Genomic DNA, 27,422 nt, shown 5'->3' with positions numbered 1-27,422 from the left:
GGCATATAAGGGTACATTTACAGACATATTAAAGTGAGAGCTGTTGAAGAAAAAGTATTTACATTATTTTCAGAGCAGTAGTTACTATTTAAGTCATCTGTGGCCATGTAGCTAGCCCCTTACAGTGTGCTTCCCTTTTACCCTTTCAAAAATGTAAACTATCCTTGTTTTCATTAGCATATATTTTTTAAATGTACAAATCTATGTTGCCTTAAGAGCTACCAAAAAAAAATATATAGGCTATAAGAACACTTCATCTTCAGTGAAAATTAACTTTCTCCTGGCTGACAAAAGGAAAATTGTCTGCTAACTGTGAGGTTTACTTGGCTCAAGTGCATGTTTAGCTTACATGGGTTTGCCGTTGTACACTATGTAGAAAAAGTAAAGCAGAAAAGAGGCAGAAGCATGTAAAGTGGCTGCTCTGTACCTGAAGATGAATGGACTGCTACTGAAAAGAAACAGGATACAGTCTATTTAGCAGCTCCACTGCCCGATTATAAACTGTGAGATATATACAGAGATCTGACTTGAGGTTTGGGGATTATTTGCTTTTTTTTTTTTTTTACTATCCATGTAAAACCTTTCATTTCAAAGAGAACTTGGCAGAGATTAACATATGCAAATGCACTGAACCAGGGAGGATTTTTTCTAGTGTAAAGAGTCTGCTGCAAGTTTCTAAGATTATAATTGAACATTTAGAAGCTGACATGGAACAGACATGTCAATAACCTTCAAAAGAAAAATATATTAAAGGCAGACTTAATGTAGCAACCCTTTCTGGTATCTCTGGTTAGTATTTATTCCACAAGTATTTACCAGCATGCATGGGTAACTAAGCACTACTACTATGAGTAAGCATCAAAGAATTAGATGCTGAATAAAAGGTTTAAATGCCAGTACTCCTGGCCTGTTTCATTTTTATTTGGGTTTGAGTTCTCCTTTTGTCTAGTTTCTTACAAGTACCTTCTAATTAGTAACAGTAGTTTGGAAACAGCAGTTCTTTCCCTGTATGTTATAGTTTGGACAGAAACCTCTACAATACCCTGCGATAGCATCGGAGGTGTTGTCTTAGGACCACTCACAACTGCTGAAAGAATACTGATAGCTGACGAGCCCAAAATTAATTATTACAGCTCACACAGATAATATTTATCTGTGTTTCCATGTATACCCAAGGAAAAGACAGCACTGCCACCTGAAAGGGACACAAGTTCAAAATTTCCTTGGGTTGAGACAACATTTACAGGCAGGTCAGGACTTGAGAGTAGCAATAGCCTGCAGAAATACAGGATTGTAGGAAACAGGCACTGAACACCACACAAAAAACCTGAAAACCCTGAATCCGGGGAGGTCCCACTCTCTGCAGTAAAGCCAGAATCTCAATCTGCAAATTTCTGTCAACCAATGTGCAAAACATAAAAACAATTTTTACAACTTTAGACAAGTTAAGATCTCACATTATATAGTACACTGTCAAAAAACCAGCAATGGTGATGTTGCAATAGTGACTAATGGCTAGAATGATAGCCAAGTTATAAAAGTGAAATGTTATTTAATGATATAGAGTATTTTAATACTGAAAATAATACACAAGTCTTGATCCCTTCTGCATCTAATAAACACTTTGTCAGGGAAGGCCATGGATTCTCAATAGGGTATGTCTTGGGTCCTCTGTTCTGCTGAAATGGCATGAAATGCAGGGAGGCACCATATCTCAAGTGTTTTTATTTCATATGCTAGAGTTTTTCAATACTGGCAGCCCGAAAGATACAGGTTAAGATTTTTAAGTATTCAGTTCTTCCAGAGTGTTTTCATGCCATTCCAGCTCTGCTCAGTTCATGTGCCAAAATGCATCTCTGTGGGGCCAATCACAGCATCTAAAAACCAGTTGACTAGAAAATCAGGAAATCCTTTTTTAACCATTGGAGGAATATAATTTTTCTAAGTAAAAATAACTATAATATTAGGGTCAATGCCGATTACAACAGAAGTCTTTATTTGCTCTCATTGATCAGGATTGTTAACATTAACTTTTAAAAATGCTGTTTTTACACCACCTGAAACTAGTATATGCAGCACTATGGTAACATCAGACAAATCATGGCTCAGGGGACTATCACAAACACCTGTGTGCAAGATGGGAAAGAAAGATATTTTCCACCCACGTGGTAAACTTATGAAATAGTCATACTGTATTAACACTAAGCCCAACTCTAAGAAGAATGAAGACAAATTTACACCAAAAAGGTATTTTGGAAAAGAGGTCATCTTTTACACCAAGAGAAAATACCATGCACTAATTTTCACTAACAGAACAATTTGTCTTCTGGAAAAAAAAAAAAAAAAGCACATATATGGATGGACAGTATAATAAGTAATTGGTATTTTACCAATTCAGCTATAAACATCTGATTAACTGTTGACTGAGCTTAAAAATGTAAAAAGTGCTAGCAATGAGTTTAGGTCATAGTGCATGAGGGTCTATTAGATGTGCTCTTTTATTAGTGATTAGCTCCCCACTGACATGTGCTTTGCTTTTCCTGAAGAGGTTGGTATGTAGTGACACATAGGGAAAGCGAAAGCTTCTTTGGCAAACCAGGGAACAAACCAAAAATATGTTGTAATAAGCTGATTTTACAATGTAAGATCCCAGGATCTCAACTGGATTCACAAACAGTGAAGTCTCACTGATCAACTTAATGTCCCTGTTTAGCTACTAAATACACATGCCAAGGCAAAAGTGAGGGTCTTACAGATCATGTAACTATAAGGAGCCATTTACACTTATCTCACTGAATTTCACTGTTTGACTCTGAATTCTTTGTATAAGCACTAAATAAACCAGTCAGTTTTAATCACTTCAAGGTGATAAAGGTAACAGTAAGCTGATACACTACAAACTACACTCGTTTACATCTTGAATATAATGAAATGATAGTTTATCTACAGTGAACACTTGTGGTTATCTGACAAAAACAGGTCAAAGATTCCAGGCGTTTTCTCCTGAAATTACTCAGTGCTGCCTCTAATGACTGATAATTGAAAGCAGAGGCTGGAAATATCAAATGTGGTAGGTGACAGATAAGCAACAGATTAATGCAAGTACTCTGTTACAGGACACTAAAAGGTCAGAGGCGCCAGGAACTAGCTATTGTGCTACTGTGAAAAGACAGACATCAAATAGCTGTTTACTCCATCCTTGCTCTTTTCTCCAACATGCAAATTCTAGAAACATGTTCTCTCTTCCATTATTAGATTATTTGAAGTGAGTCACTTTTTACAAAATAAGGCAACAAATGTTTTGTAGTGCATGTGGATAGGAGAAAAGATGTGATCCTAGAGCAGAATGAAGTATTTTTTTTTAAAAAAAAAAAAGCAGCTATGCTACATGTAAAGGTTTTAATGAAGTGCATAGGAGAAAGGTTAAGAAGCACATTCATCAGAACATCATTCTTAGTTGAGGAGACCAGAGAACAGATGTTTAAAAACTTGTTTTAAAGCTTTGTAACTTTGTTTAGGCTTTTACACTGTAGAAAATGAACATTAACTTTAGAAACTTAGATTAAGCTTATCTCAGCAAGCATATCTTTTATCTTTTTACTCTTGAAGTCCTAAAAATGCAAAATCTAATTCAAAGTTTGTTGAAGTAAATGGCAACCTTTTCATTGGCCTTTGTATGAGGGCTACAGTCTTCTAAAAAAGGTTTCAAATCAAGTGGAGTTTTAAAGCCCAAGTGTGATGAAAAATACTTTCCCAAAGTGATTATTAAAAAAAAAAAAAAGCAGACAATGCAAATACTTGTCGAAGTACTACTGCTTTAATATGTTTAATCTCTTTTGTGGAATGGTAAGAATCCTCGTCTGGGCTCAGGAAATCTATTTTAAGTTGGATATTGAAACTGATAAAAATAGCCACCTGCCCTTAAAGGATTGTTTTGGACACCAGAGACGGCTGCCTGATACAGTCAGTGGAGAGACACTTCTGTTTGTTGAGGGTCAACTGTCTCGCACCAGCCAGTAAGAACAGCAGAGGAGTTCATCTACATTTCCCCTTTAGTTAGTCATCTGCAGGTCCAGAGAATAGGACTAAGAGATAGCCCTTGCTCAGTCAAAGGACATTTCAATCCCTATCAGCTGCTTTTGATGACTGTATCCTAACTGCCAGGATGCTGAGTAGCCCAGCAGTGGAACATCCTGGGCCACTGCACAGAAGAAATGCAGGGGTCAGTCGTCAAAATGAGAATGAAACAAGTTTTTGTTCCCACATCTGATTTTTTTATTCCTTTGACATTAGACATTTACTAGATAATCATTCAGCTGGGTGTTTTAACTAGAAAGCTTCAGAGTCATATGCCCGCTTGCTTGTTCTCCTTTTAGTACCAAGTCTTCTGCATTTCTTTTTACCCATTTTCTTCAGCAGAGTGAGGGATGACTGGTGCCCCCATGTGTATTCTGTAGCCAGTAGTACGGGAAAGTGGGTGATTTATACTTAATAACTCTTCATTTCCCTCCCCAGCTCCCTCCCCAGCCTGAGTTGGGAAAATACATTGCACAGCCTTCAGTCATGTCTGTCCATGTGTCTTGGGGATGTTCAGAATTCACCTTCTGAATTGAGATCTTTTGGGAACTTGTCTCCGATCAAAATGGATCAGCCTATATACTCAACGCCCAAGAGCAGAAAGCCATGGCCTCTCTAAGCTCTGCATGCACCTTGACTGATGCAGCTGCCCAGGCAGACCTCCAATGGGAACAGGCTGCTGCCCCAGTGCCAGGCTGCAGGGTGGGCCCTGCTCTTACACTGGTATTGGTATCGGAAGCAATGAGCACAGCGGTGGGAGGTGTGCCCAGGGAGAGGAACTCCTCCACTCTGTGACAGAGATCCAGGAGGAGTAGGTTGAGGAGTATCAGGGAGCGCGCGCGAGAGAGAGACGACTGGAATTGCACCGTACCTTCTCTGGGACAGAACTGACAGGCAGACAGGACACATGATATGGAGGATTCACTCTCCCCGCTCTGCCTGGCTGAACACAGTGACTCAAGGGATAGGGGACAATGATGACAAGTTCCTGCCTGGCGCAGCAGGTCCGTGTCCTCTGAGACTGTCCCACCTTCCCAGGTGCCCTTCCATAATAGGTAGGAGGCTCTGCAAGCGATACCAAACAATAAGATAGATGGTTCATCTATCATGGAGGTGTCACTGAGGTAAAGTTGGCCTACACCCTGTGTCAAATCTGCTTCCATAAAGAAAAACAGGCAAGTCATTGTCCTAGGAGACTCCCTTCTGAAGGGAACAGAAGGTCCAATATGCAGACCAGACCCACTTCTTAGGGAAGTCTGCTGCCTCCCTGGTGCAGCATGTGAAGACGTGAAAAAAAAAAAGCTTCCTACCCTGGTACAGCCCTAAGATTATTATCTATTATTGATTTTTCAGGTAGGTAGCAATGAAGTTGCAACAAGAACTCCAAGGGCAATCAAGAGAGACTTCAGGGCCTTGGAATGACTGGTTAAGCGATCAGGAGCACAAGTAATATTTTCCTCTATCCCTCTAGTTGCAGGGAATGATGAGGGAAGAAACAGGAAGAGCCAACAGATCAACACCTGGCCCCAAGCCTGGTGTCACCAGCAGAATTTCACGTTTTTTGATCATGGGTTGGTCTTACACGACACCAAACCTGCTGGCAACAGCCGGAGTACATCTGTCTCAAAGAGGGAAAAGGATCTTTGCACAGCAGTTAGCAACACTCATTGAAAGAGCTTTAAACTAGATTTCAAGCGAGAAAGGGATAAAACCAGGCTCACTAGAGAAAAGTCTGGGGGCAATGTTTGAGGGACAGTGTGCTAGCAAGGTCCTTCAGTCTGCTGTCTCAGGAGGTAGGGGATGGAGATCCATTCAGCAGCAATAATACAAGGGTTATTGATGTGTTAGAAACCACAGAGGTGTCTGAGAATTGTCATGTAGGAATTAGGGTTTCTCCCCCCCAAAAGGTGGAGGGATTAATAGCCCAGCTGAAGCTCATCTACACCAATGCACGCAGCATAGGCAATAAACAGGAGGAGCTGGAAACCATTGTGCAACAGGAAAACTATGATATCGTTGCCATCACGGAAACATGGTGGGATGACTCACACAACTCAGGTGCTGCAATGGATGGCTATAAACTCTTCAGAAGGAATAGTCAAAGAAGGAGAAGCAGTGGGGTGCCCCTGTATGTTAGGGAGTGTTTTGATTGTCTAGAGTTTAATGATGGTGATGATAGGGTTGAGTGTTTACGGGTAAGAATCAGAGGGAAGACCAACAAGGTAGACATCATGGTGGGAGTCTGCTATAGACCACCCAATCAGGATGAGGACATAGATGAAATATTCTGTAGGTAGCTGGGAGAAGTCTCACGATCGCAAGCCCTTGTTATAGTGGGGGACTTCCCAGACGTTTCCTGGAAATACAATACAGTAGAGAGGAAACAGTCTAGGGGGTTTCTGGAATGTGTGGAAGAGACCTTCCTGACACAGCTGGTGAGGGAGCCAGCTAGAGAAGGTACCCACTGGACCTGATGTTTGTGAACAGAGAAGGACTTGTGGGTGATGTGATGGTTGAAGGCATAGCTTTCATGAAATGCTAAGATTTTTTCAGTTCTTGGAGGAGTAAGGGCGGGGAGTCAGCAGAACTGCTACATTGGACTTCAGAGGGTAGACTGTGGCCTGTTTAGGAACCTGGTTGACAGAGTCCCTTGGGAAGCAGTCCTGAAGGGCAAAGGTGTCCAGGAAGGCTGGATATTCTTCAAGAAGGAGATCTTAAAGACGCAGGAGCAAGCTATCCCTGTGTACCGAAAGATGAGCTAGTGGGGAAGCAGACCAGCCTGGCTGAACAGAGAGCTTTGACTGGAACTCAGGGAAAAAAAAGAAGAGTTTATGACCTTTGGAAGAAGAGGCAGGCAACTCAGGAGGACTACAAGGGTGTCATGAGGCTATGCAGGGAGAAAATTAGAAGGGCCAAAGCCCAACTAGAACTTAATCTGGCTACTGCCGTAAAAGACAATAAAAAATGTTTCTGTAGATATGTTAGCAACAAAAGGAGGGGTAAGGAGGATCTCTACACTTTATTGGATGCGGGGGGAAATGTAGTGACAAAGGATGAGGAAAAGGTTGAGGTACTTAATGCCTTCTTTGCCCAGTCTTTAGTAGCAAGATCAGTTCTTCTCTGGGTACCCAACCCCCTGAGCTGGAAGACAGGGATGGGGAGCAGAATGAAGCCACCATAATCCAATTGGAACGGTCAGTGACCTGCTACATCACTTGGGCACACATGAGTCCATGAGGCTGGATGAGATCCACCCAAGGGTACAGAGGGAGCTGGTGGAAGTGCTCACCTAGCCATTTTCAATCATTTATCAGCAGTCCTGGTTAACCTGGGAGGTCACAGTTGACTGGGGTTTAGCAAATATGACACCCATCTACAAGAAGGGCCAGAAGGCAAATCCGGGGAACTGCAGCCCTGTCAGCCTGACCTTGGTGCCGCGGAAGGTTATGGAGCAGATTATCTTGAGTGCCATCATGTGGTATGTACAGGCTAACTAGGTGATCAGGCCACGTCAACATGGGTTTACGAAAGGCAGATCCTGTTTAACTTACCTGATCTCCTTCTATGATAAGGTGACCATCTTAGTGGATGAGGGAAAGGCTGTCGATGTTTTCTACCTAGACTTTAGTAAAGCTTTTGGCACTGTTTCCTACAGCATTCTCCTGGAGAAACTGGTTGCTCATGGCTTGGACAAGCATACTCTTCACTAGGTAAAAAACTGGCTGGATGGCCGAGCCCGGAGAGTGGTGGTGAACGGAGTTAAATCCAGTTGGTGGCCGGTCACAAGTGGTGTTCCCAAGGGCTCAGTATGTGAGCAAGTTCTGTTTAATATCTTTATCAATCATCTGGACAAGGGGGTTGACTGGACCCTCAGTAAGTTTGCAGACAACTCCAAGTTAGGCAGGAGTGTTGATCTGCTTGAGGGTAGGAAGGCTCTACAGAGGGATCTGGACAGGCTGGATTGATGGGCTGAGGCCAATTGTATGAGGTTCAACAAGGCCAAGTGCTGGGTCCTGCACTTTGATCATAACAACCCCATGCAATGTACAGGCTTGGGGAAGAGTGGCTAAAAAAACTGCCCCCCCCAAAAAAACACGGGGGTTTTTTTTTGGTGGCCTAAATATGAGCCAGCAGTGTGCCCAGGAGGCCAAGAAGGCCAAATAGCATCCTGGCTTGTATCAGAAACAGTGTGGCCAATAAGACTAGGGAACTGATTGTCCCCCTGTACTCGGCACTGGTGAGGCCGCACCTCAAATCCTGTGTTCAGTTTTGGGCCTCTCACTACAAGAAAGACATTGAGGTGCTGGAGTTCTCCCAAAGAAGGTCAACAAAGCTGGTGAAGGGCCTGGAGATGATCTATACCCTAACACAGCTGCCTAGTTATTTAACATTTCCTCAGAAGAAAATCCATGGCTATCCTGAAGCTGACTTTCTTGCAGAGAATCTGGAAATCAAGGTAAAAGCTTGATCCTGGGTGTCGGTCTCTTCTCCCAAGTAACAAGCAACAGGACAAGAGGAAGTGACCTCAAGTTGTGCCTGGGGAGATTTAGATGGCATATTAGGAAAAATTTCTTCACCAAAAGGGTTGTCAGGCACTGGAACAGGTTGCCCAGGGAAGTGGTGGAGTCACGATCCCTGGAGGTATTTAAAAGAGTGCAGGTGCGGTGCTCAGGGATATGGTTTAGTGATCGACTTGGCAGTGCTAGGTTAATAATTGGAATTGATGATCTTAAAGGTCTTTTCCAACCTAAATGATTCTGTGAGTCTATGATCCCTTAAGTCAAAAATGTAGACAGGGGTTGAAAATAGGTGTCCCCAAAATTACATTCCACACATAGCTTGTCTTAAACATAAAACTCATTGTCAGAACCTTAATCCAAATTCTGATCCCCTTCCAAGTGAGGCAAAACTATTTCCATAATCAGTGAGAATTTTTTTTAATTAGGGAGGGTAAGTCTGCAGAAACTTTACTTTTTTTTTTCATTGCAACAGTTCTGTTTCCTAAGAACTGCTTTATTGCAGTAGTGTATATTTGAGTTTCTCTGTATTTATTATTATTAGACTGGTTGTATTCAAAGTAATTACAGATTTACAGATGTGGTTTTGAAAGAATGATGTAAATTGCTCTTACATAAAATATACTTTCTTATTAAAACACAAAGCAGAAAGCTTGATAGGTCATATTCTGAAGCAAGTTACACTGCTGTAAATTTAGAGTTATTTCACTAAATTATTTTCAGGTCAGCTACTGACATCAATGAGCAACATTTGGCTATTTTGCTTAACTAAAGTAGGGACAGTTTGAAAATTGTTTGATGAAATACGGTGCAGCTAGTGGCGGTTTCAAGAAATGAAAAATCAGCTATTGCTTTTGTTTACTGAATCTAGACTTTTGAAGGTAGAACATCGCTTCCATAATTGCACAGAATTACTGAATTTTGTGAATTGCGAAGTAATTCAAGTCAAGATAAAGTCAATGAAAAAACTTTCAGTGACTGCAACAGAATCTAGAGCAAGAATGAAAAGGAAAACCATAGGTTTTTTTTGAAAAAAAGAATAATACATTGCCTGTACTTTTTGCAAGCACATGTTGGTTTTCTTTCTTTATTCCTCATAGAAGAAATGTATTTCAATATCCCATACTTTATAAAAAAAAAGTTAGAATATTCATGTATCTTACCCAAGCATTTAGTGTTACATCTTTTGAGAATGACCAGGAAAGCACTGTTCTATTTTAAAAATTTTAAGTTCTTAATTTTGCTGTTGCAGTCAATAAGATCTGAAAGATTCTTACCAATGAACAGAACACACATATGAAAAAATCAAAATAGTTTGGAACACTAAATTATTATTAAGGTAGACTATGAAATTATGTGATTTCTACTTTCTAATCCCCTCAAAACATACATGCAATGTATTCAACTTTAGTAAGCGATAGGCAGCAACTATCCAATAATGGAAGTTACAAAAACAGGGTAGAATATAAGTGAATATGTGAAAGGATAAATTTCCCTTTTTTTCATGAATTACTATAAGAATTAGAGCTCAGTTAATAATTACAGGCTTACAGCATTCACCCTGAGTGGGAAAAAGTTCCCAGGAACTGTATAACAGTGCCAGCCAGCAACTTTTATAGGCACAGACGTAAAGAAATGCCTCAACCAGAGTGGCATAAAACTGTGCTTGGCTTTCTCACGCGTAGTTTCTCAGGTGTTCTGTACACTCTGATGCCTTCTTGTTACTTCACACTAAAATATGCGACAAAATAGATGTTTTAATTAAATTGCTGGTCTCCATTCAATAGCCAAAGTTTTGTTGAAAATTTCTTTGGTAAACATATGTTATTCATTCAGTTTACTCTTCTTCCAAGTCAAACGCACTTGCTCAACGAGTGAAAACAAGTGTTATGCTGCAGCTGCTCCAATAATAATTAAATGCTGGAAGGCTTTCAGTTTTTGATACAGGGTAAGTGGAAAAGCAACACCCTGCTTTTCTTATGCTGGTTTAATCTTGACCAATGCAAGAGTAGGAGTAAGTAACCAGAATAAAGAGATTGAGTTTTGGAAGTGAACGGCATTATGAGAGTTTAATAAGTCTGGGTATTATCACGATCCTAATTTAAAAGATAGTTGACAAAGTGATTCCTCAAAATATAATTTTTCTTCTGCTTTTGACAGTATAATGCACTGTATCCTTCAGCCTCCCAAATGCAAAACTTTCAGTCCAGTTGTTCAGCTGTAGCATGAAACACAACAAAAGATACACTGCTTTTTAAGTGTATTTTTAAGATGTGCTTTTGAATTCTACTAACAACTGTAGAATGAATCTCAGATGAATCTTCTTTCACAAATTTTAAAGTTGAAAGTCCAGCTGGTCGCAGCTTCTAGAATTAACAGTAACAGGTTGCATTTGGACCAATTTTGTGCTGCCAGTAGTAATGTGTGCCAAAAGAGGGAAGCATTGCAACCAAGGGCTTGGGAGGAGGCAATGATGAAAAAATCACATGTAGTTTGCTATTTTGAATGTAGTAAGTAAGGACCCTGCATTTCTTCATTATTTTAAGTCACACTGTATTACAAAGGTACTGCAATCACAAATATCTATGTTAAAAATACGTCTACTAGATTTTTGGTTGTGTTCATTTTCATCAGTGATAAATAATAGAAAAGACCAGAGAAAAGATCATTGTATTATGTAGTTCTGAGCTAATGCATAGATAAATTACCTAATCCTTACGTCACCATGCCTGAAGTTGTTAATTTTGTCTGCATACTAGATGATGTCTAATTTGCCTGGGCTTTGACAAAGCCAGTACATTTTGATACCATCTGTCAATAGCCTTCCATTTTTTCTCATATTTAATTTTGTTTTTCTCTAATCACAGATCATCACAAAGAAAACTAACAATTATTCCCAGGTTTCTGACTGTGTGTGAAAGTCAGGATGTCAGATCAACACAACCTCAAGGTTAACAAATGACAAAAAAAAAAGATCCCTCTTGGGTTCAGCTGCAACTGAATAGGAACAAAAGTTATACCTCTGGGATCCAATGGTCAGAGAATAGGTGTAAGTTATAACTGTTTTGACACTGTAAAAGTATACAGATGGAACATAACTTCTGAGGAGGGTGAAAGGGCATATATCATCATAGGGCAACTGGCAGGGGAGTAAAAGCTAAACATTAAAGCCCATTCTATCTTCCCACATCTCTTCAGTTCCTGCTCATGTTAACCCTCTGTGCACTTCCACCCAGATGCAACAAGTCACTCCACCATTTACCATTCACACATGTCGTCTAATAAACTCCATCCATTTCCCACTGTGGAATTTGTTGGAAAAGCCTTCATGGAAGTTTTGTCTGCATGATAAACTGGATACAACTGGATAGGTGCTATTTTCTGCTTACTCTGTGCTTACATCTGAGTATTTTAATATTATCCATACCCATTAACGCTGACCAAACATTCCATAAAAAACAGTCCAGTTGTAATGATGAGAAAGTAAACTCTCAAGAATATCTCGTTTAGAGAGTAGAAAAAAGCTTTATTAAATATAATAAATTAAAAATTATTTTGCTATACTATATTATAGACAGGTTATTAAACACATTTGCTGATCACTGACCACATGCTTAGCTAATGTGTCAGCGTGGCTCAAATGAATTCAGGGTTCCTTAGATTTATACTTTGTGTGCACAAGCGTATACTGGGCTAGTCGCTGTATGAACTGAGTCATCATTTTAAAAAATTTAAAATGTTAAGAGATTGGTATTTCATCTTATATAAGTTGTTAGCCCTCATTTTGAAGGTTTGCCCTGTGCATGCTTGCTAGTGACCACCACCAAGGACTCACCTTGGAGAGCCCAAGCAGTGGTGCTGAGAAACAGAGTTATGGGGCCAGCAGCACAGCAGGGATAGGCTCTCCCGGACATTACACCTGGGGGCAAACAGGAGGAAGACGAGGAAGAAGAGCAGCCAGGAGACTGGGCAGTGGTAGTGAAGAATGGCACTTTCAGGCAGCAGGTTTTAACAGCCGGTTTGGGAGCTGGCTGTGATTTTAAAAGCTTGTTATACTGAGTCAAACTGCACCCTCTCCTCTGCAGCTCTGGTAGTCTAATTTGATCATGATTTATTCTCACAAAGAGATATTATTTCACCCACATATAACCCCCCCCCATATGGAATAAGTCCCTTCAACAAGAAGGAAAAAACACCTGGACTTTTTTTCCTGAAAGAAATGTAAACCTTACCAAAGTTAATGAACATTTTGACCTTCTTTCAGGGCAGAAATTCACTGACAGGGAATTAAAATATCTCTTGGTTGGCCATTCAGCATTATACCTGCACTGCTGGAGGAAAGAAAAAGCAGTCTTCACAAAAAATATTTGTGCCATGAAACAGCTCAGATTAGCCCCAGGTAACATGACAATAGATGGCAACCCCTCACAGTAGGTTACTTTGGACAGACTTGGGGAGAGAGACACAGAAGTCTCAAAATGACATGAAAAGCAAGAAAATAATTTCCAAAGTAGAAAGAAAAAGCATGACACTTTGAGCACTCAGAACTGTTCATCTAAGAATTGTCTGAGCAAGATCATCACTCCACTCCAAAAAAAAAAGTAGGGATGATTGATGTCAATGTATAAGACAAGAGTAAGATCCCCCTTCTGTGTAGCCACTCTATCACAGAGTCACAGATTGGCTGAGGTTAGAAGGGACCTCAGGAGGTCATCTACTCCAATGGCCCTGCTCAGACAGGGCCACCTAGAGCTGATTGCCCAGGACCGTGGACATGCTTGTATCATTCCTGCATTTTCACTGTTATTCCACCTGGGACTGCATTTCTTATATTCCTCACCAAGTTACTTACAAAATACCCAGGCTGATTGTAGAGGTATCTGTAGAGGTATCTATAGATGTAACACATCTCTGGAACAGCAAAGATGATCTTCTGAAGCTTGTATTATATGCCATAATACTGGCTGCTCCCCACTCAGTTGAGCTGATGTGTCTCAGACAAAATTTGGATGTCTTTCTGAGTAGATTGTAAGAATGAACAGGGAATGGGAACCTGTCCACTAACATCATGCTTTTATTTCAAATGCAATCTTCTTACTACAACACCATTAAGAATATTTGGCATGCATTTTACAGCATCTCATCAGTCTTTGCCTTTGCAAATGTTTGCATTAAACCTTTGTTTCTACTAGGGCTGGAAGTGACTACTGCCCTAATCTTTGGTGATAGGCCTAGTTTTCTTTTTCAAGTAATTTAGAACCATCTGTTAGCCATCCCCAAAACTGGAAGCATCACAGTCTCTTCTTTTGAGAGCTTGCTTTCATTCCCATTTTGATGAAAGCACACTCCCTACTTGTGGACAAGCTGAAGCAGTATGGCTTGCTGGAGTCCTTGGAAAATCTCATTGTCCCAACATGGTACAATGTTAATAAAAGAAGCTTCATTCCTGTATAGCAGCAGATGGCAATGTAAACACAGGACAAATGGGTCGTAACTTATTCAGGAGCTGTACCCATGGAGCCAAGTTTTTGGTTCACACGAGTATCTGTTTCATTCGTTTGAGTCCTGTGATGAACCCCTTTTACATTAGGTCTCTCCTGTACACATACATATATGCTAGTAAACACATCCTTTGTATCTTTCCATTTTTAAGGAACACGTACAAATACAGAGAAAACAAAACACAACTGCTGGGAAACCAAAATAGGGGCAATACACTGTTAATCTTAATGACGTTACTCCCTCCATTCTGACCCAGTGAATTTCAACATGAACTCGATCTACTTCGTATTCACTCCATAGCATAATCTCTCTCTGGATTTTCCACTACCATGTGTATATATATATATATAAAAATATATATGTACATATATTCTATAAAATATTGTTTAAAATATATTTACTTAAATTAAAAATTAATATGTATAAAAATTAATCTCCTTGTAAATGTGATCTCATTATGATATAGAGCCTCAGTAAACATAATTATTAATTCAATAGTTTAAGAAGTGATGAAAAAAAAATTACTTTTTGAAGACCCATAGTCAATAGCTGTAAGATGACATTAATAAAGGAGCACACCAAAGAATCAAAAAAAAAAAAGAACTTTATTCCGAAATAATGCCTAATTTTAAACTACTTTGATAAACAATACTATATTGTGTCACATTACATGTACCTCTCAAAATTCTGGAAAATAATTCAGCCCTCCCTGAAAGCCATCATATTTAATTGTATGATTTATGTTATACTTACTATTGCTTAACATCGAAGAGGCTTTAAACGTCATAATCTTTTGAATACCTTACTATGATATTCAGCAAATTCTGTGTTTTATTTTTAATCATATAAGTTTGCAACTTAAATCACCATGTAAAAAACATTTCACTATGTAAATGCAACTGTGTGTAGCTGAACTGTAGGTTTAACCTTTGCTATGTGAAAGGCTTAGTAGAGACTTAGAGATTTCACAATAATACTGTTCAGTTCACAGTGATAATCATAGGCAGTACTGTGTCAGCCTAGAGTCTCACAGCACAGCACGAAGTAACTTGTCTGTTTTATCTAGAATATGACTCATGCTGGATGATAAACCATTTACAAAAATGCTGTAATTATGTGTAGTTTACTACTACAGACAACTAATTCTTCATGGCACTTCATTCTCTAATAAGTCTAATTATCAGTGTATTAATAAAATAAAATAGAAGGTGTATTCTTTTACCTTGTGATCCTTAAAGTCTCGGGACTAGATTTTCACTTGGTATTAATCATTTTACAGCTTCTATTCCTTCTTGTTTTCATTCATTTTAGGAAATCAAGTTTACTATAAAGTTATAAATCAAGTTTGTGGAAAATGAGCTATGGAACAACAACAGTAGAGGAAGCATATATATATATCTATATATCTATATCTGTATCTATATCTATATATCTCATCTTTAGTGAGAAGAGAAGCAATATGGTCAACCCTGTGTGTTTTCAAAGCCAGCAGCTATATGAAAAGCATTATAAACCAAGAAGTGTTTGAAGTTGCTTTCTGAGCCTTTAGAGTGCCCATTTTCAAGAACTGCATCTGTTTCTGGATGTTGATTTGTTTTTATTTTTGTTTTTCTGCAACTACAGGGGATAATTACTGCTCTTTATTGAAACTTTACATGTGCTCATAAATCATCAATGCACAGAAAATCTCATAGCAAATATTATACAAGTCTCAAAAATCTCATGGGAACCGGCAATTCTAGGGAAGCATAAGGAACTCTGAAGTTTTTGAAAACCACAGAGAGATCACTTGTGGCAAGAGAGGCTTGTCTTTTTTATATCGTCATATATGAACTTCAGCCCTTCTAATACTGTTGATAGGCCTCTCTTAACTCCAAGCTGAGAATCAGAGAGGAAAGGTCCTCTCAGAACAAAGAAAATTGTGTGATTTTATTCTCAGAAGTATCAAGTATCCTAAATGGAAAAGGAATGGTTTAAGGATTCAATTTTGCAATCAACTGGACAAGGCACAACAATTATTGACCTAACTATGAGATTACTCAGCACCTCATACCATTGAATATTGCTGCCGTTTTAGTCTCCAGCTCTTTGGAGCAGATCCATAAACTCTCCTCCTTATTTCAAAATGTTACAACAGGATGTAATTACAAACAATTAACAAGGAGGTCAAATGGTCATCTGATAAACACTGGCCCAAACAGGCAGCTTGAAAGGTCAGGGCTGCTAAAGCCACATAGTATTGATGGGAAAGAATATTATGATTTAAGGGGGAAAAAATCCCAATGACTAAAACTGAAGAGATTTACATGCTTTCTGTATTACATACACAAAACCATGCACGCAGACTGATACGCATGCACACATGCCTCAGAGACACACAAATCTACATTCTGAGAACAAGAGCTAAACTAGCCACGTGTCCTCTCTCCATTGCACCAGATCTCAAATCTCAGTTTTGGTGCTTTAATCCCAGTGTTTCTTTTACTTTTTCATTATTTTGTAAAACTGTTTACTTTAAGAACAGTAAATAAATAGACTTGTTGCCCTTATAGAAGGCCTTTTTTTAGCCCTTTCTAAAATAACGCTTGAGATCACCGTGAGGGAACGCAAGATGTTGCAAGGCTCTTAGGAGCGAGATATTTTACAGAGCACACAGCCAGGATGAAAAGAGGCTTCACAAGAAGAAAACTATTCCAGTACTCTGCAAGGTCAAAGAATGAGAGTGCACAGAAGTGAAAATGAACACAGAAGTATTTGCCCATCCTCATTTCATGGACTGGAAAACAGAAGCACACTGTTCTCATTCTTTGTCTGAGACTCTTCAGGTTTTTCCGATTTGGCTGCTCAGACATTTCACTCTGCGACTTTCAGGTTTAGGCTAGGCTGGGACTGGGACACAGTCACTGAAAAACTTTTACACACACTTCATGTACGAGGCAGCAAGGTAACCTGGTCAGGAGTAGGAGATTAACCCTTGAGATCACTAACATGTTATGACTTGTAGTTATTGACAGATACCCCAGCTGAGGTAACCTTGGGAACAATCTTCCCAAAGCGATGTTCCTGCTGGATTTTAGCCATCATAAATCACCACAAAGACTACAGCTGTCATGGGGTTGTGCACTGGGCTTGCTCTTTCTCCCATGGCTTTGTTATCCACACTGCTGTTCTCCTACTCTTTTGATTTATTGGCTAACGTTTTTGTAAACGATACCACTAGAATCCCACGGCTCCAGGCACCAGGTGCCATCAGGTGCCATCCGCCTGCTGCTCCAAAATCAGACTCACAAATCATTCAGTGTCCCTGCTCTTCCCTCTTCTGTATTCTAGGCTTTCCAGGACAGAATTTAACACCTCTACCTCCAAAACTGATGCTATCCATATCGTAAATGTCCAACATACTATCTTTTTGAAATTATTTTGCAGTACCTTGTAGCTGACTACCCAACCTATATTTCCCCCTCACTTTTAAAAGAGGGATATTTTAAATGGATATGCCTAGACAATTTGTTATTAATCTATAAAAATTACTCTGGATTAGGGGTACAGCTTTTCCAGATAATAGGAATATAGCTTCATTAACTGTAGTCAAATACATTATAATTAGAACAACAATAATTTCATTTAATAGACACAGTCTACAAAGGGATAGAATCACAGAATCATTGAGCTTGGAAAAGACCCTTAGGTTTTCATGGGGTCTGAGTGGGTAATATTGCTAAAGCAGATGAAGATAATCCTAGCAGAAATCTCAGCTGTTCAAATTCCTACCTCCTCCTGATTCTCCTTCAAAAAGAGAGTTAGGGAAAATTTTGCTTCCGCAAAGCCACTAGTGGTCAGCTATGGATATTTATCAGGTACCAGCACTATCTGTCTTGATAAGTTTTCTAGGCTCTGACTCATTAATAATTGTTGTCTCTTTTTGCCCTGAATTACAGTGGGAAAAAAAGTAAAGTCACATTCTGGCAAGTACCACACATGCCATTCAGTTGTATAACAGTGGTTGATAAAGCCAAGTTCTCGATGTATTGGACCAGAGCAGTTGCTCAAAAAGAGCTGGGAACTAAACATTTAGATTCACCTTTTGGAGCATCTCTTGATAATAGCAGGAAGTTTGTGAGTGGAGAGCTGAGCTGTAAAACGTCTCCTTTTCTACTTGTTTTACAGTCATTTTTTGTGTAGAAACAAATTTATAATTCAGTACAAAACACAAACCAGCTCCTGCTTGGTGTACCCCACCCACAAACTTAAATAATGTAGTTGTCAGGGTTGACAAGTTCTGCCTGTTGTAGCATTTCTGTGTTTTATAGGAAATTTTAACCAAGGGTGTTATTTTAAGAGATGAGCAAAAGGGGAAACCCCATGGTCTAGCCAATAAAATATGAACTTTAGGTGCAATGGAGCACTCATAAATATGACTCAGAACAAGGGGGTTCATTGTTTCTCCCAACCCCTTTTAGCTGCTCCTCTGATCTCAGCTTCTCTGTGTGCGTCATGGCAGCCCTCATCCTTTAACCTGCGGTCTTTAAAAGCTTGCTTCTATGTTATTTATGACTGCAAATGTTAGTAGCCTGTCTGTGTATTCCCTGCACATACATACTGAAGGCAGGAGGGGGGAGGAATTGCATTTTATTTTGCAAGGATGAAAAGTTTTGCCTGGGAAACCAAGTGCCTCGGTAGGTTGAGGTAGTTGCTCTGCCATGAGGGATTGAGAAGAAAACTGCTCCCTTCACCTGCAAGGATTACTAGGAGAAGAAACCCATACCTGCACTCATTTTCTCTTGCATTTGCACATTATATTTCTTTGTCATGTTCTTTGCCCTTTCTCTATCTGCATGCACCTTCTTCTCCCTACCATGATTAACTTCCCTCCACTTTTGTAACTCTGCTGGTGTGGGAAATGCTCTGTGCTACAACATCACGCTCCATGTGAGGCACAGAGGAGCGGGACTAACTCTCCCAGTAATACCAGATCCTGCAGAGGCTGTTTCTCTGTTGTGAACATTTCCCATGCCCGGCAGATCTGTGTCCAGCCCCGCACATTGGCTGTTACCTACTGAGAAGAAGAGGGCTGTCATCCTTGTAAAGCTTGGCCTGTGCTTTGCCATTTTTCTCTCATGCCTGCTCTCATTCCTTCCTTCTCCATCTCCCGCGCTGCCGCCTAGTCCCACCACTTCTTGGCCTTTAATCCCTTCTGCAGCCAAATACCACTGACATAAAATTAAAGTTCAGTGACCCTGCCTAGATGATGGGGGTTAGAGACAAGGGAAAGGACAAGTAGGAGAGGATGGGGAAAACTGTGGGAAATAATTACAAAGTCTAGTAGCAGCCAGAGCTCTCCTGAGGCCCTGGGGAGCCTTTCTTTAGCTGGAGGCTGCAATTGGCACTTCATAAACTGTTCATTCTCAACTATGTGGAAACACCAGACGATACCTAGAATGATCAGACTGTAATCAATCAATTTTCTGCAAAACTGTTAGTTTGTGGGCCTATGAAAGCAAGCTGAAAGGAACCTCCGTGGCTAAAAAGAGAAGAAAAAGGAGCTGCCCATGTCATAATTACCTCCATAACTCAGGCAGTAAGTACGTAGGTAGCCATGGTAAAATTCTTTGCATAATTTAACATTCAGAGAAAATAATAACAGGAGCAGTAAGTGTGGGAGATCGCATATGTGCCAAAGTTGTCCTGTTATCTAAGCAAACAAACTGGGGTTTAGGAAGAGAACCAAGAGGCTCTCCATCCACTCCATGGCAGGCAGATTCCTCCCCTAATACCCTCCACACAGAGGCATCTCCTCAAGCCTCCCTCTTTCTCTTTCATGGCTAGCCAGAGTCGCTCCAAGATTGTGTTTTCCTGGGAAAATATGTACTGTACAATACATACAATCCCCACAACCCCACCCAAAGTCTGTGTTTAGTCTGGAAAGGAGCATTTTCTAAAGAAGCAGAACTGGGTCAGCCATTCTTCCTAATGGGAAAAGTATTAAATAATAACACATATTTTTATATATCCATACATATATATAGCTTTTCACCATGCATGTCTAACCATCTGCTAAATCAGTTTCTCTTCAGTTATCTGCAATTTCTTTCAAATCTGTCGGCAAGGAAAGTCAGACAGTTTTATACCTGAGTTAATGGAGAGCTTGACATTTTTTTGGCTAGGTAGATAAAATAATTTACTTGGATTTAAAGTGTTAACTTTGGCAAAAAAATTAATTGACAGTTATAAAAACATTATTTTGTTAGATGATATTTATGGATCACACACAAACCTATTTTGAGGTAGAGCTATATAGTTCAAAAGGTTTGTTAACATGAGTGATTTCAAAGGAAATATAAAATAATTCAATATAAAATAACAAATGTACTGTAATTTCAAAAAGGAATATGGAGAATATTTCTTGCTCAAAATCAAAAACAATCCCTAACAACCTGCTCTATCATCACACAAAAATTGGTTAAAACTGCCTAATGGATTGCAAGGATTGGGTGAGGATTTTTAGGGAATGTCATCCTGTGGGTAAAGTTTTTTTGTTCTAGAAATAAATAAACCTATTTTGCAAAAAGCTGTCTTAACATTTACTTTGATAATATAAAATTATTTCATAATTAATAGTTATTTCCAACACCTGATTGTGTCTCTAGGTCACAACAAATTAGTTCAGCTCACTGATTGGGTGACAAAAATTTTATTAAGGGAAAAAAATCTTAGGAATTCAAGATGCCAAGTGAGATCTACTTTGAGTAAAGATTAAATGGTCTGATTTGCTTTAAATTTTATGTAAAAGAGTGAAAAATGCCATCTTATTGATTTTGGGTTACCATTCAAAAAAATTTCACAAAGTTTTTATAATTTTTTCTCAGTATTGATCCAATTCCACAATTAAAGACATAGGACCTATTTGTTATTTAACAAGTTTTAACTCTGTAATAGCATCACTCTATTCAAGGCAAGATAATAGCACTATTTCCATCCCTTCAGTTATGGCTGTGTCAATATTTTCATTAGAAGCCTGCATTTTACTGACTAAAACTGTACCACAGCTAAGGAAATCCATGTAAGGTTAAAATTAAGACAGCAAGATCTGAAATCCAGTGGAAAAGAAAGAAAGAAAGTGCGCTCATTCCTAAGCTTTGAGGAGAGAAGTTAATGATCCTGAGGCCTTTTTCTGTGTATCCTTCAAACCCAGCTCCCCTTCCACAGCTTCTAGCATTTTATAGTTTAGCACTCCATATTCCCTGATGATATGTTAGCTGCGAGTAGAAGGCTGTAGAAATTGAATGAATTTAATTTAAGAAACTATCTACTATATATGCTCAAGGTCTGATTGCAGTTAGGAATCCTTTCTTTTTCATGTGTAATGAAAATATATTTGTACAGGTATTCAATGTGGATTAATGTACTGTAGGTTTCTCAAAGTAGTTGTATAAAAGTTGTTCTCTGCCATGTTAGCATTCTCTGATGAAAACAACGCGCTGTAAATCTTGTGAATTTGTGTATTTGCTTAGTGATTCAGGTTTTAAAGACGACTATAATCTTCAAGACAATGTACAAACTTGAGGTAGAAAAGCTGGAGAAATATGAACAGTCCTTGGTAGCCTGAACAGGCAAAATTTCTTTTGATTTCAGAGTCTGATTTAAGAACTGATCACAGCACGTGTGATTGGAGGATTATTACAATTAAGATGGTGGAATCACATTGTATGTGAAGAATAAAAGTTGTTTTTCTGGGGTGTACTGGTTACTTTTAAAATCTCCATAATAGTGTATCCTTCTTTAAATTAGCATGTGTAGCAAATTTTACAGTGATCTTCACATTTGAGTTTTTGGAATTCATTTTGTATGTTGAGAAAGAAAACATAACAGAAAACCACAAAACTTGTCTGTATTTATCCCCTATCTTACAGGAATTTTATATCAATTCACAGGAAAATATGGAGGAAGAAAATAGAGTTGCTTAGTAAATGCAGCAATCTGTTTAGAGAAAAATTCACAGATGTGTTGTAAACAAATGAAAATACAGACCATTTGAATCACATTTGAAGGAACACTTAAGTACAGTGTATTTAATGATCACTTTGATGCTAATGGAAAATTCAGTCTTTGAAATGTTTAAATGTAGTTTATAAAAGTGCTGATGTTTCTCCAAGCCTCAGTCATGTACACATTTTTTTATTTAATCCCCCTCTTTTGGTGAGAAGTGAGGAGTGGGAACACTAAAATTTATCTTAACTAAGTCCTTCCCTAATTAAATTCTGAGCGAGCAGAAAAGTGAGTAGGACTACATGAGTATTATTTGGCTGTTCTTTGAGGAACAGGGTATCCTATATATGTCATTTGGGAGACCAGCCAAAAAGAAGATGCCAGAACTCTAAACAGTCAGGGCTTTGCAACAATATAATAAAATATAACAACAGGATAAAAAAACACCCAGTGAGGAAAACAAAGTCCTGCACTTGTAGGTGATATAAATAAATCTTTGAAAACCCCAGTGTATTTAGTGGAGGATTTATTCTTTGACTGCTGGACCAACCCCAGTTAACTCTTCTGTTACACTCATCAATGTTTATGGACAGGTGCCAACGCACACAGTCTTATACAAAACACAGGACAAGACATAGTCTCTGTCTTGTCGTACCTTTCAAGAAAGAAAGAGATGGAAATTCTGGTATAAATTCCAGTATAAAGAGCAGGTGTTTACAATTTCAACTTCAGGAGAAGTAAATGCAGTCTTGTTTTTGTCCCTGGTTACTTGACAGAATTATAACTGCAGTTCCCTCGATTTTTTTTTTTTTAATTTGTTTTTGAAAGTGAGGTATTTGCAACTCTGACAGGTTGATTTTTATCGAAATTAGCATATAAGTTTCAATTTTTATTCTTTAATATAAAATTATTTGTCCTTGCCTATTTTTCTACTTTACTTTTTAATCTTATTCAGCCTTTTCAATCTTACGCTTAATGATTCCCACCCAACATCTCAGCTGCGTATTTCTTGTTTTAATATATATGTCTTAAATTATTATAACTGGCTACAACTATATACAAAAGTTTCAATTTAAAATATCATGATGATTAATAAAGCTTTATAATTACATCTTATGTAATTAATGGTGTGCAAGTATGAACATGGTGAATACTATTTCCAGAGCAGATTAATTTGATGCAAGTTGATTGAGGCTTCAAATCTAAAACTGGTTGAGTTATTACTGTGCTGCATAAGCATTTATTGATTTTAAGATACAGTGTTAGCATTCACTTATCACTGCATATTTTTCCCCATTGTACTTTAAAAGAGCTTGCCCTCATCTGTCACGATCTTATACTCCATGAATCATATAAAATGGTTACCTGTTTCCATGATTTATTTCATTTTTATGTTAATTATACTGAAACATAGGATTGTTTAATAAAAATGTTGAAGCTAATCTATATTGGTCATCAATATTTCTTATACATGTTACATGGTGGAATGTGTGACAAACCACAATATGCAACATGTATGGAAGGTCATTTAAAGTGAATTAGGATTGAGACTCACTCAGGGCTGAGATACATTTTAATTTTACAGAGGCCAGACAAAACCTGGTATTTACACAGTATTTTTTTATAAGTTAATGGTGTCTATTAATCATAATCATTAGAAAAATAAAGCATCTCACTCTCAGTTTTCACAGTTTAGAAAAATAAGATATACTTTAGCTTCTCAAAAAGACTTTCTTAAAGCAACACTGGCTTCCCAACAAAATGAGACAAATATTGGAAACTTCCCAGTCAAGGTAAGACACTCAGTGGAAACTTGCGTTCTTCCAGAGAGGGTTTTTGTCTGCAGAAGTGCAGCAGGATCAGGCTAGGACATATCTGACACTGAGCCTTCAAAGACTTCTACTCATGCACTGCAAGCAAGAAGTCCTCTTGAAATCAAAGATGTTTCATGAAATCAAAGGCTAGGTCCTGTGTAAATAGTCCTCAGGGCCACTGATGAAATGGTCTGCGACATATTTACTAAGGGTATGTCTCAGGACACACGAGGAAAATTTTTGCAGGATCAGGGCCTTGACTTATGCTTAGAAAATCAGAGCATTTATTTTCCTTTATAACGTTGCCATTTTAAATTCAACTGACTACAGATACTCTGGGTAAACTGAGGCATACAATGATAATTTAAAAGCAATACATGGATATTAGGCAACTCTTTCTTAAGGATGAGGAACGTATTTTCAAAAAACCAGAGATTTCATTTTTTTATAGTCTGGTTTTTCAGGAGCAAGAGCAACAAGCAAATGTATTTAGAGTTGTGGACGTATGTTAGTCTTAAGGAAAAGATCTCAGAATTTAACATCTCCTTATCAGCCAAATAATTAATGAAAAGGGATTTTATTATTACAACTAAATTCTAGGGTGTTATTTTCCTAGAAATTTAAGTTGTTGAGGATTTTAGAGTTTGGAAACATTTTTAATCCTGCAGCAAGGATTAAAGACCTGGTAGACATAAAAGATATAGAATGTGTGTGATAATGTAAAGGTATTTCAAAACATGTGCTGTTGTTTAAAAAATTTCTACAGAAAGTATTATCCTGGAAAGCAAGAGTTCATCAAATTTTGTACCAGCTTATTGAGAAACTTCAAATTTTCAATTAAATGCCAATTAAATGCTATTCAGATCAAACAAGAAAGGTTTTTTTAGCTAACTTTATGAGCCCTGAAGCATTTAAAATACTTATAAAAATAGTAAATGCATTTCATTAATTATTTGCAGCTTCCTTAATGAGATTTAAGTTGCCTTCTATTAAAGAAATCTGTGACTGCTTTTTTAACCACAGTGTAACTGGTAAGCACATTTATTATACTCAGAAGCCAATATAATTTAGTTTTATCAGGTTTTGTGTCTGAATTGATATAATTTTCAAAAACATTATTTGCTTGCATGTTTCTGGTGTTTAATAGTCTACTGGTTATTTAATTTATTTATGACACAGAAAATAAGAACTATTGCAGACTCTGAGCACCATGGCGGTATAATAAAACACAGTCTGTGGTTATTAAATAGAAATAACAAAGAAACAGCAACAGATTATTTAAAATCCAGCCATCCAGCTGAAAAGATAATAAAACTCTGACTCTTACCAACAGAAAAAAAACATATAAATAACCTAAGAAATTGTGGTGGTTTTTTTTTTTTCCCCCGGAAATCGCTTCACTTTTCCCTTTTCATAACATTCTAGGCTTTAAAATATTAACAACTGATGTTTGTTCATGTCTGAGCTTTAAGCAAAACAGTGAGGGAAATAACCGAGAGCTAGGCATAAGTGTTTGATTTTTTGAGATTTTAAAAAAAAAGGAGTTAGTTGGCCTAAGGCTAGAATTTTCATTACATCAATGAAAGAAAGAAAACAGAAGCCAGCAGAGGGGAGTTATAGAAACTGACTTTATATAAACAGTGAGAAAAATCTTTTTCCATGGCCACCTACAATGTAGCTACTTCACCATCAGTACAACTTTTCTTTTACCGGTGGCACAGCAGCCTGGGCCCAATCCTGCTGTTTTAGAACAGGTTACGATCTGTTCGAGCAGTTTGTCCCTTGCAAGATAAGGCTAACAATTTGTCAAAGAGAGCAGAAACAAAAAATTTTTCCACGTACCTAAATTGACAAAGCTCATGACCATGTCAGCATCATTCAGAAAGTTGGTATCGTGAAGGCTGGCTAAGGGAGGATTCTGTGTGGTCAGGGGGGTCATGCGAGACAATTGTATTCTCCGTGAATATCCATTTGGAGAGGCAGGGTATCCTTTCTGTATCCCTCTGCTCTCCCCTGCCATTGATCCCTTCAGTGAATACTCCAGCTCCTCAGTATCCTCTTCATTTGTCATGGCATTATACAGGTCCAGCATGAAGAGGGGTGCAGAAGCAGCCTGTTTTCCTGGTGAAAATGGTCTGGGTCTGTGAGGCAAACCCAGGATAGAGAGAATCTCTCTCTGAATCTCCCTTCTCTCATGGTTCCGCAGCCTCCTGTAAATAAAACTTGAATGGACATGATTGTCTCCTAAACCTCCCTGTGCGTGACCCACCAGAACCCAGCAATTCCAGAGCAAGCCCACGAAAGCTTTGAGAGCAGTTAGGTTCATCTTTGAAAAGAAAAAGAACAAGGAAAAAAAAATCTTTTCTCCTACTTGTTCTGAGTTCCTATGAGGTCTGCTTTCCCAATGGCTGAAAAACAAAATTTACCTAATCTTCATGTCAATATCATCTCTAAATGTAACATCTTTGGTGATTTCTCTCCCCCCCACCCTGTTTAAATATTATGGAATGTGTCGGGTTGCAGTTATTTCTAAGAAAGTTGAAATTCAGACTTCCAATTTTCCACTGTTGTTATCGTTTTTTCTGCATTTATGGAGCAGAAGACCAGTATTTTGTCAGCTGACCTAGGCATTCCTATATAAACCTTAGATAACCAGGTCTTTGGTGGGGAGCTGTATTAGCAAGAGCTGTTCTTCTGACACATTGTAGTTCCCAGAGTTATCTTCCCTCGTTATTCTGAGTTCTTCGTACACCTTGCGCTCTTCCCAAGATAAAATCCTGAGTCACAGATTTGTCTTGATCTGTACCTTGGTGGTGTAACACATATTTTTCCAGCAGCCTGGTGATAACCTTAACAACTTTTGAATCGCTTGAGTGTAAAGCAATTCTAAAGCATGTACTAATCAAATTAATGTGTTGCCATGAATTTACTAGCAAAAAAAAACTTCTGTAAATCCATTCAACCCTTTTCAGCTTCTGAACTGTTATTTCCAACTCTAGCAGGCACAAATATAACAGCTCTCTTCAAGAGAGATCTAAAGACTAATGTAAGCACAACCCTGCTGGGAAAGAAGAGGCTTCTCATTGTAATTTGAAACGGGTATAGCAAAAAAGTTCTTAACCCTTCTCTTGCCAGACAGAGCTTTAAACCTCTCCCCCTCCCCAATTTACAGTAATATACCTAATTTTGGCTATCTGCTGTTTTTTTTCCTAACAGCTGGCAGAATCAATTTTAACTTTAACAATTTTAAGATATATAGATAGCTAAAGGCATGGTGTAATGTGGAAGCTCTTGTGAGTCTCCTTATGAGTCTATGGTTTAGAAAACTTGAATGGAAAACTCTCATAACAGACTGAAATAGCATCTCATTAATTCAAGAAATGTTTATGTCTTACATAAGTTTAGCAAACATAGGTGACTTTTTTAATAAACTCTGTAGGAAATTTTATCGGTGAGGCTTATTCATTCTTTTCTAAAAAATGTTGGGAATTCAACCTAAATGAAAACAAATTTATTCAGCAAGCAA

The 27,422-nt window shown here is 38.4% G+C and overlaps 1 protein-coding gene across 1 annotated transcript in view; it reads right to left on the bottom strand.

Annotated features, from left to right (window-relative positions):
* BMP5 (bone morphogenetic protein 5) overlaps positions 1-26,294 on the bottom strand; it is a 61,399-nt gene extending 35,105 nt beyond the window's left edge. The window contains exon 1 of the mRNA XM_009700814.1: positions 25,739-26,294. Within this exon, the coding sequence (XP_009699116.1) occupies positions 25,739-26,222 (484 nt within the window). The 5' untranslated portion in view covers positions 26,223-26,294. The remainder of the gene's footprint in view (positions 1-25,738) is intronic.
* Positions 26,295-27,422: the final 1,128 nt, after the last annotated feature.

This window comes from Cariama cristata, unplaced genomic scaffold (assembly GCF_000690535.1).
Source record: "Cariama cristata isolate BGI_N322 unplaced genomic scaffold, ASM69053v1 scaffold4975, whole genome shotgun sequence".
Taxonomy (NCBI): Eukaryota; Metazoa; Chordata; class Aves; order Cariamiformes; family Cariamidae; genus Cariama; species Cariama cristata.
This window is presented reverse-complemented; position numbering and strand designations above follow the sequence as displayed.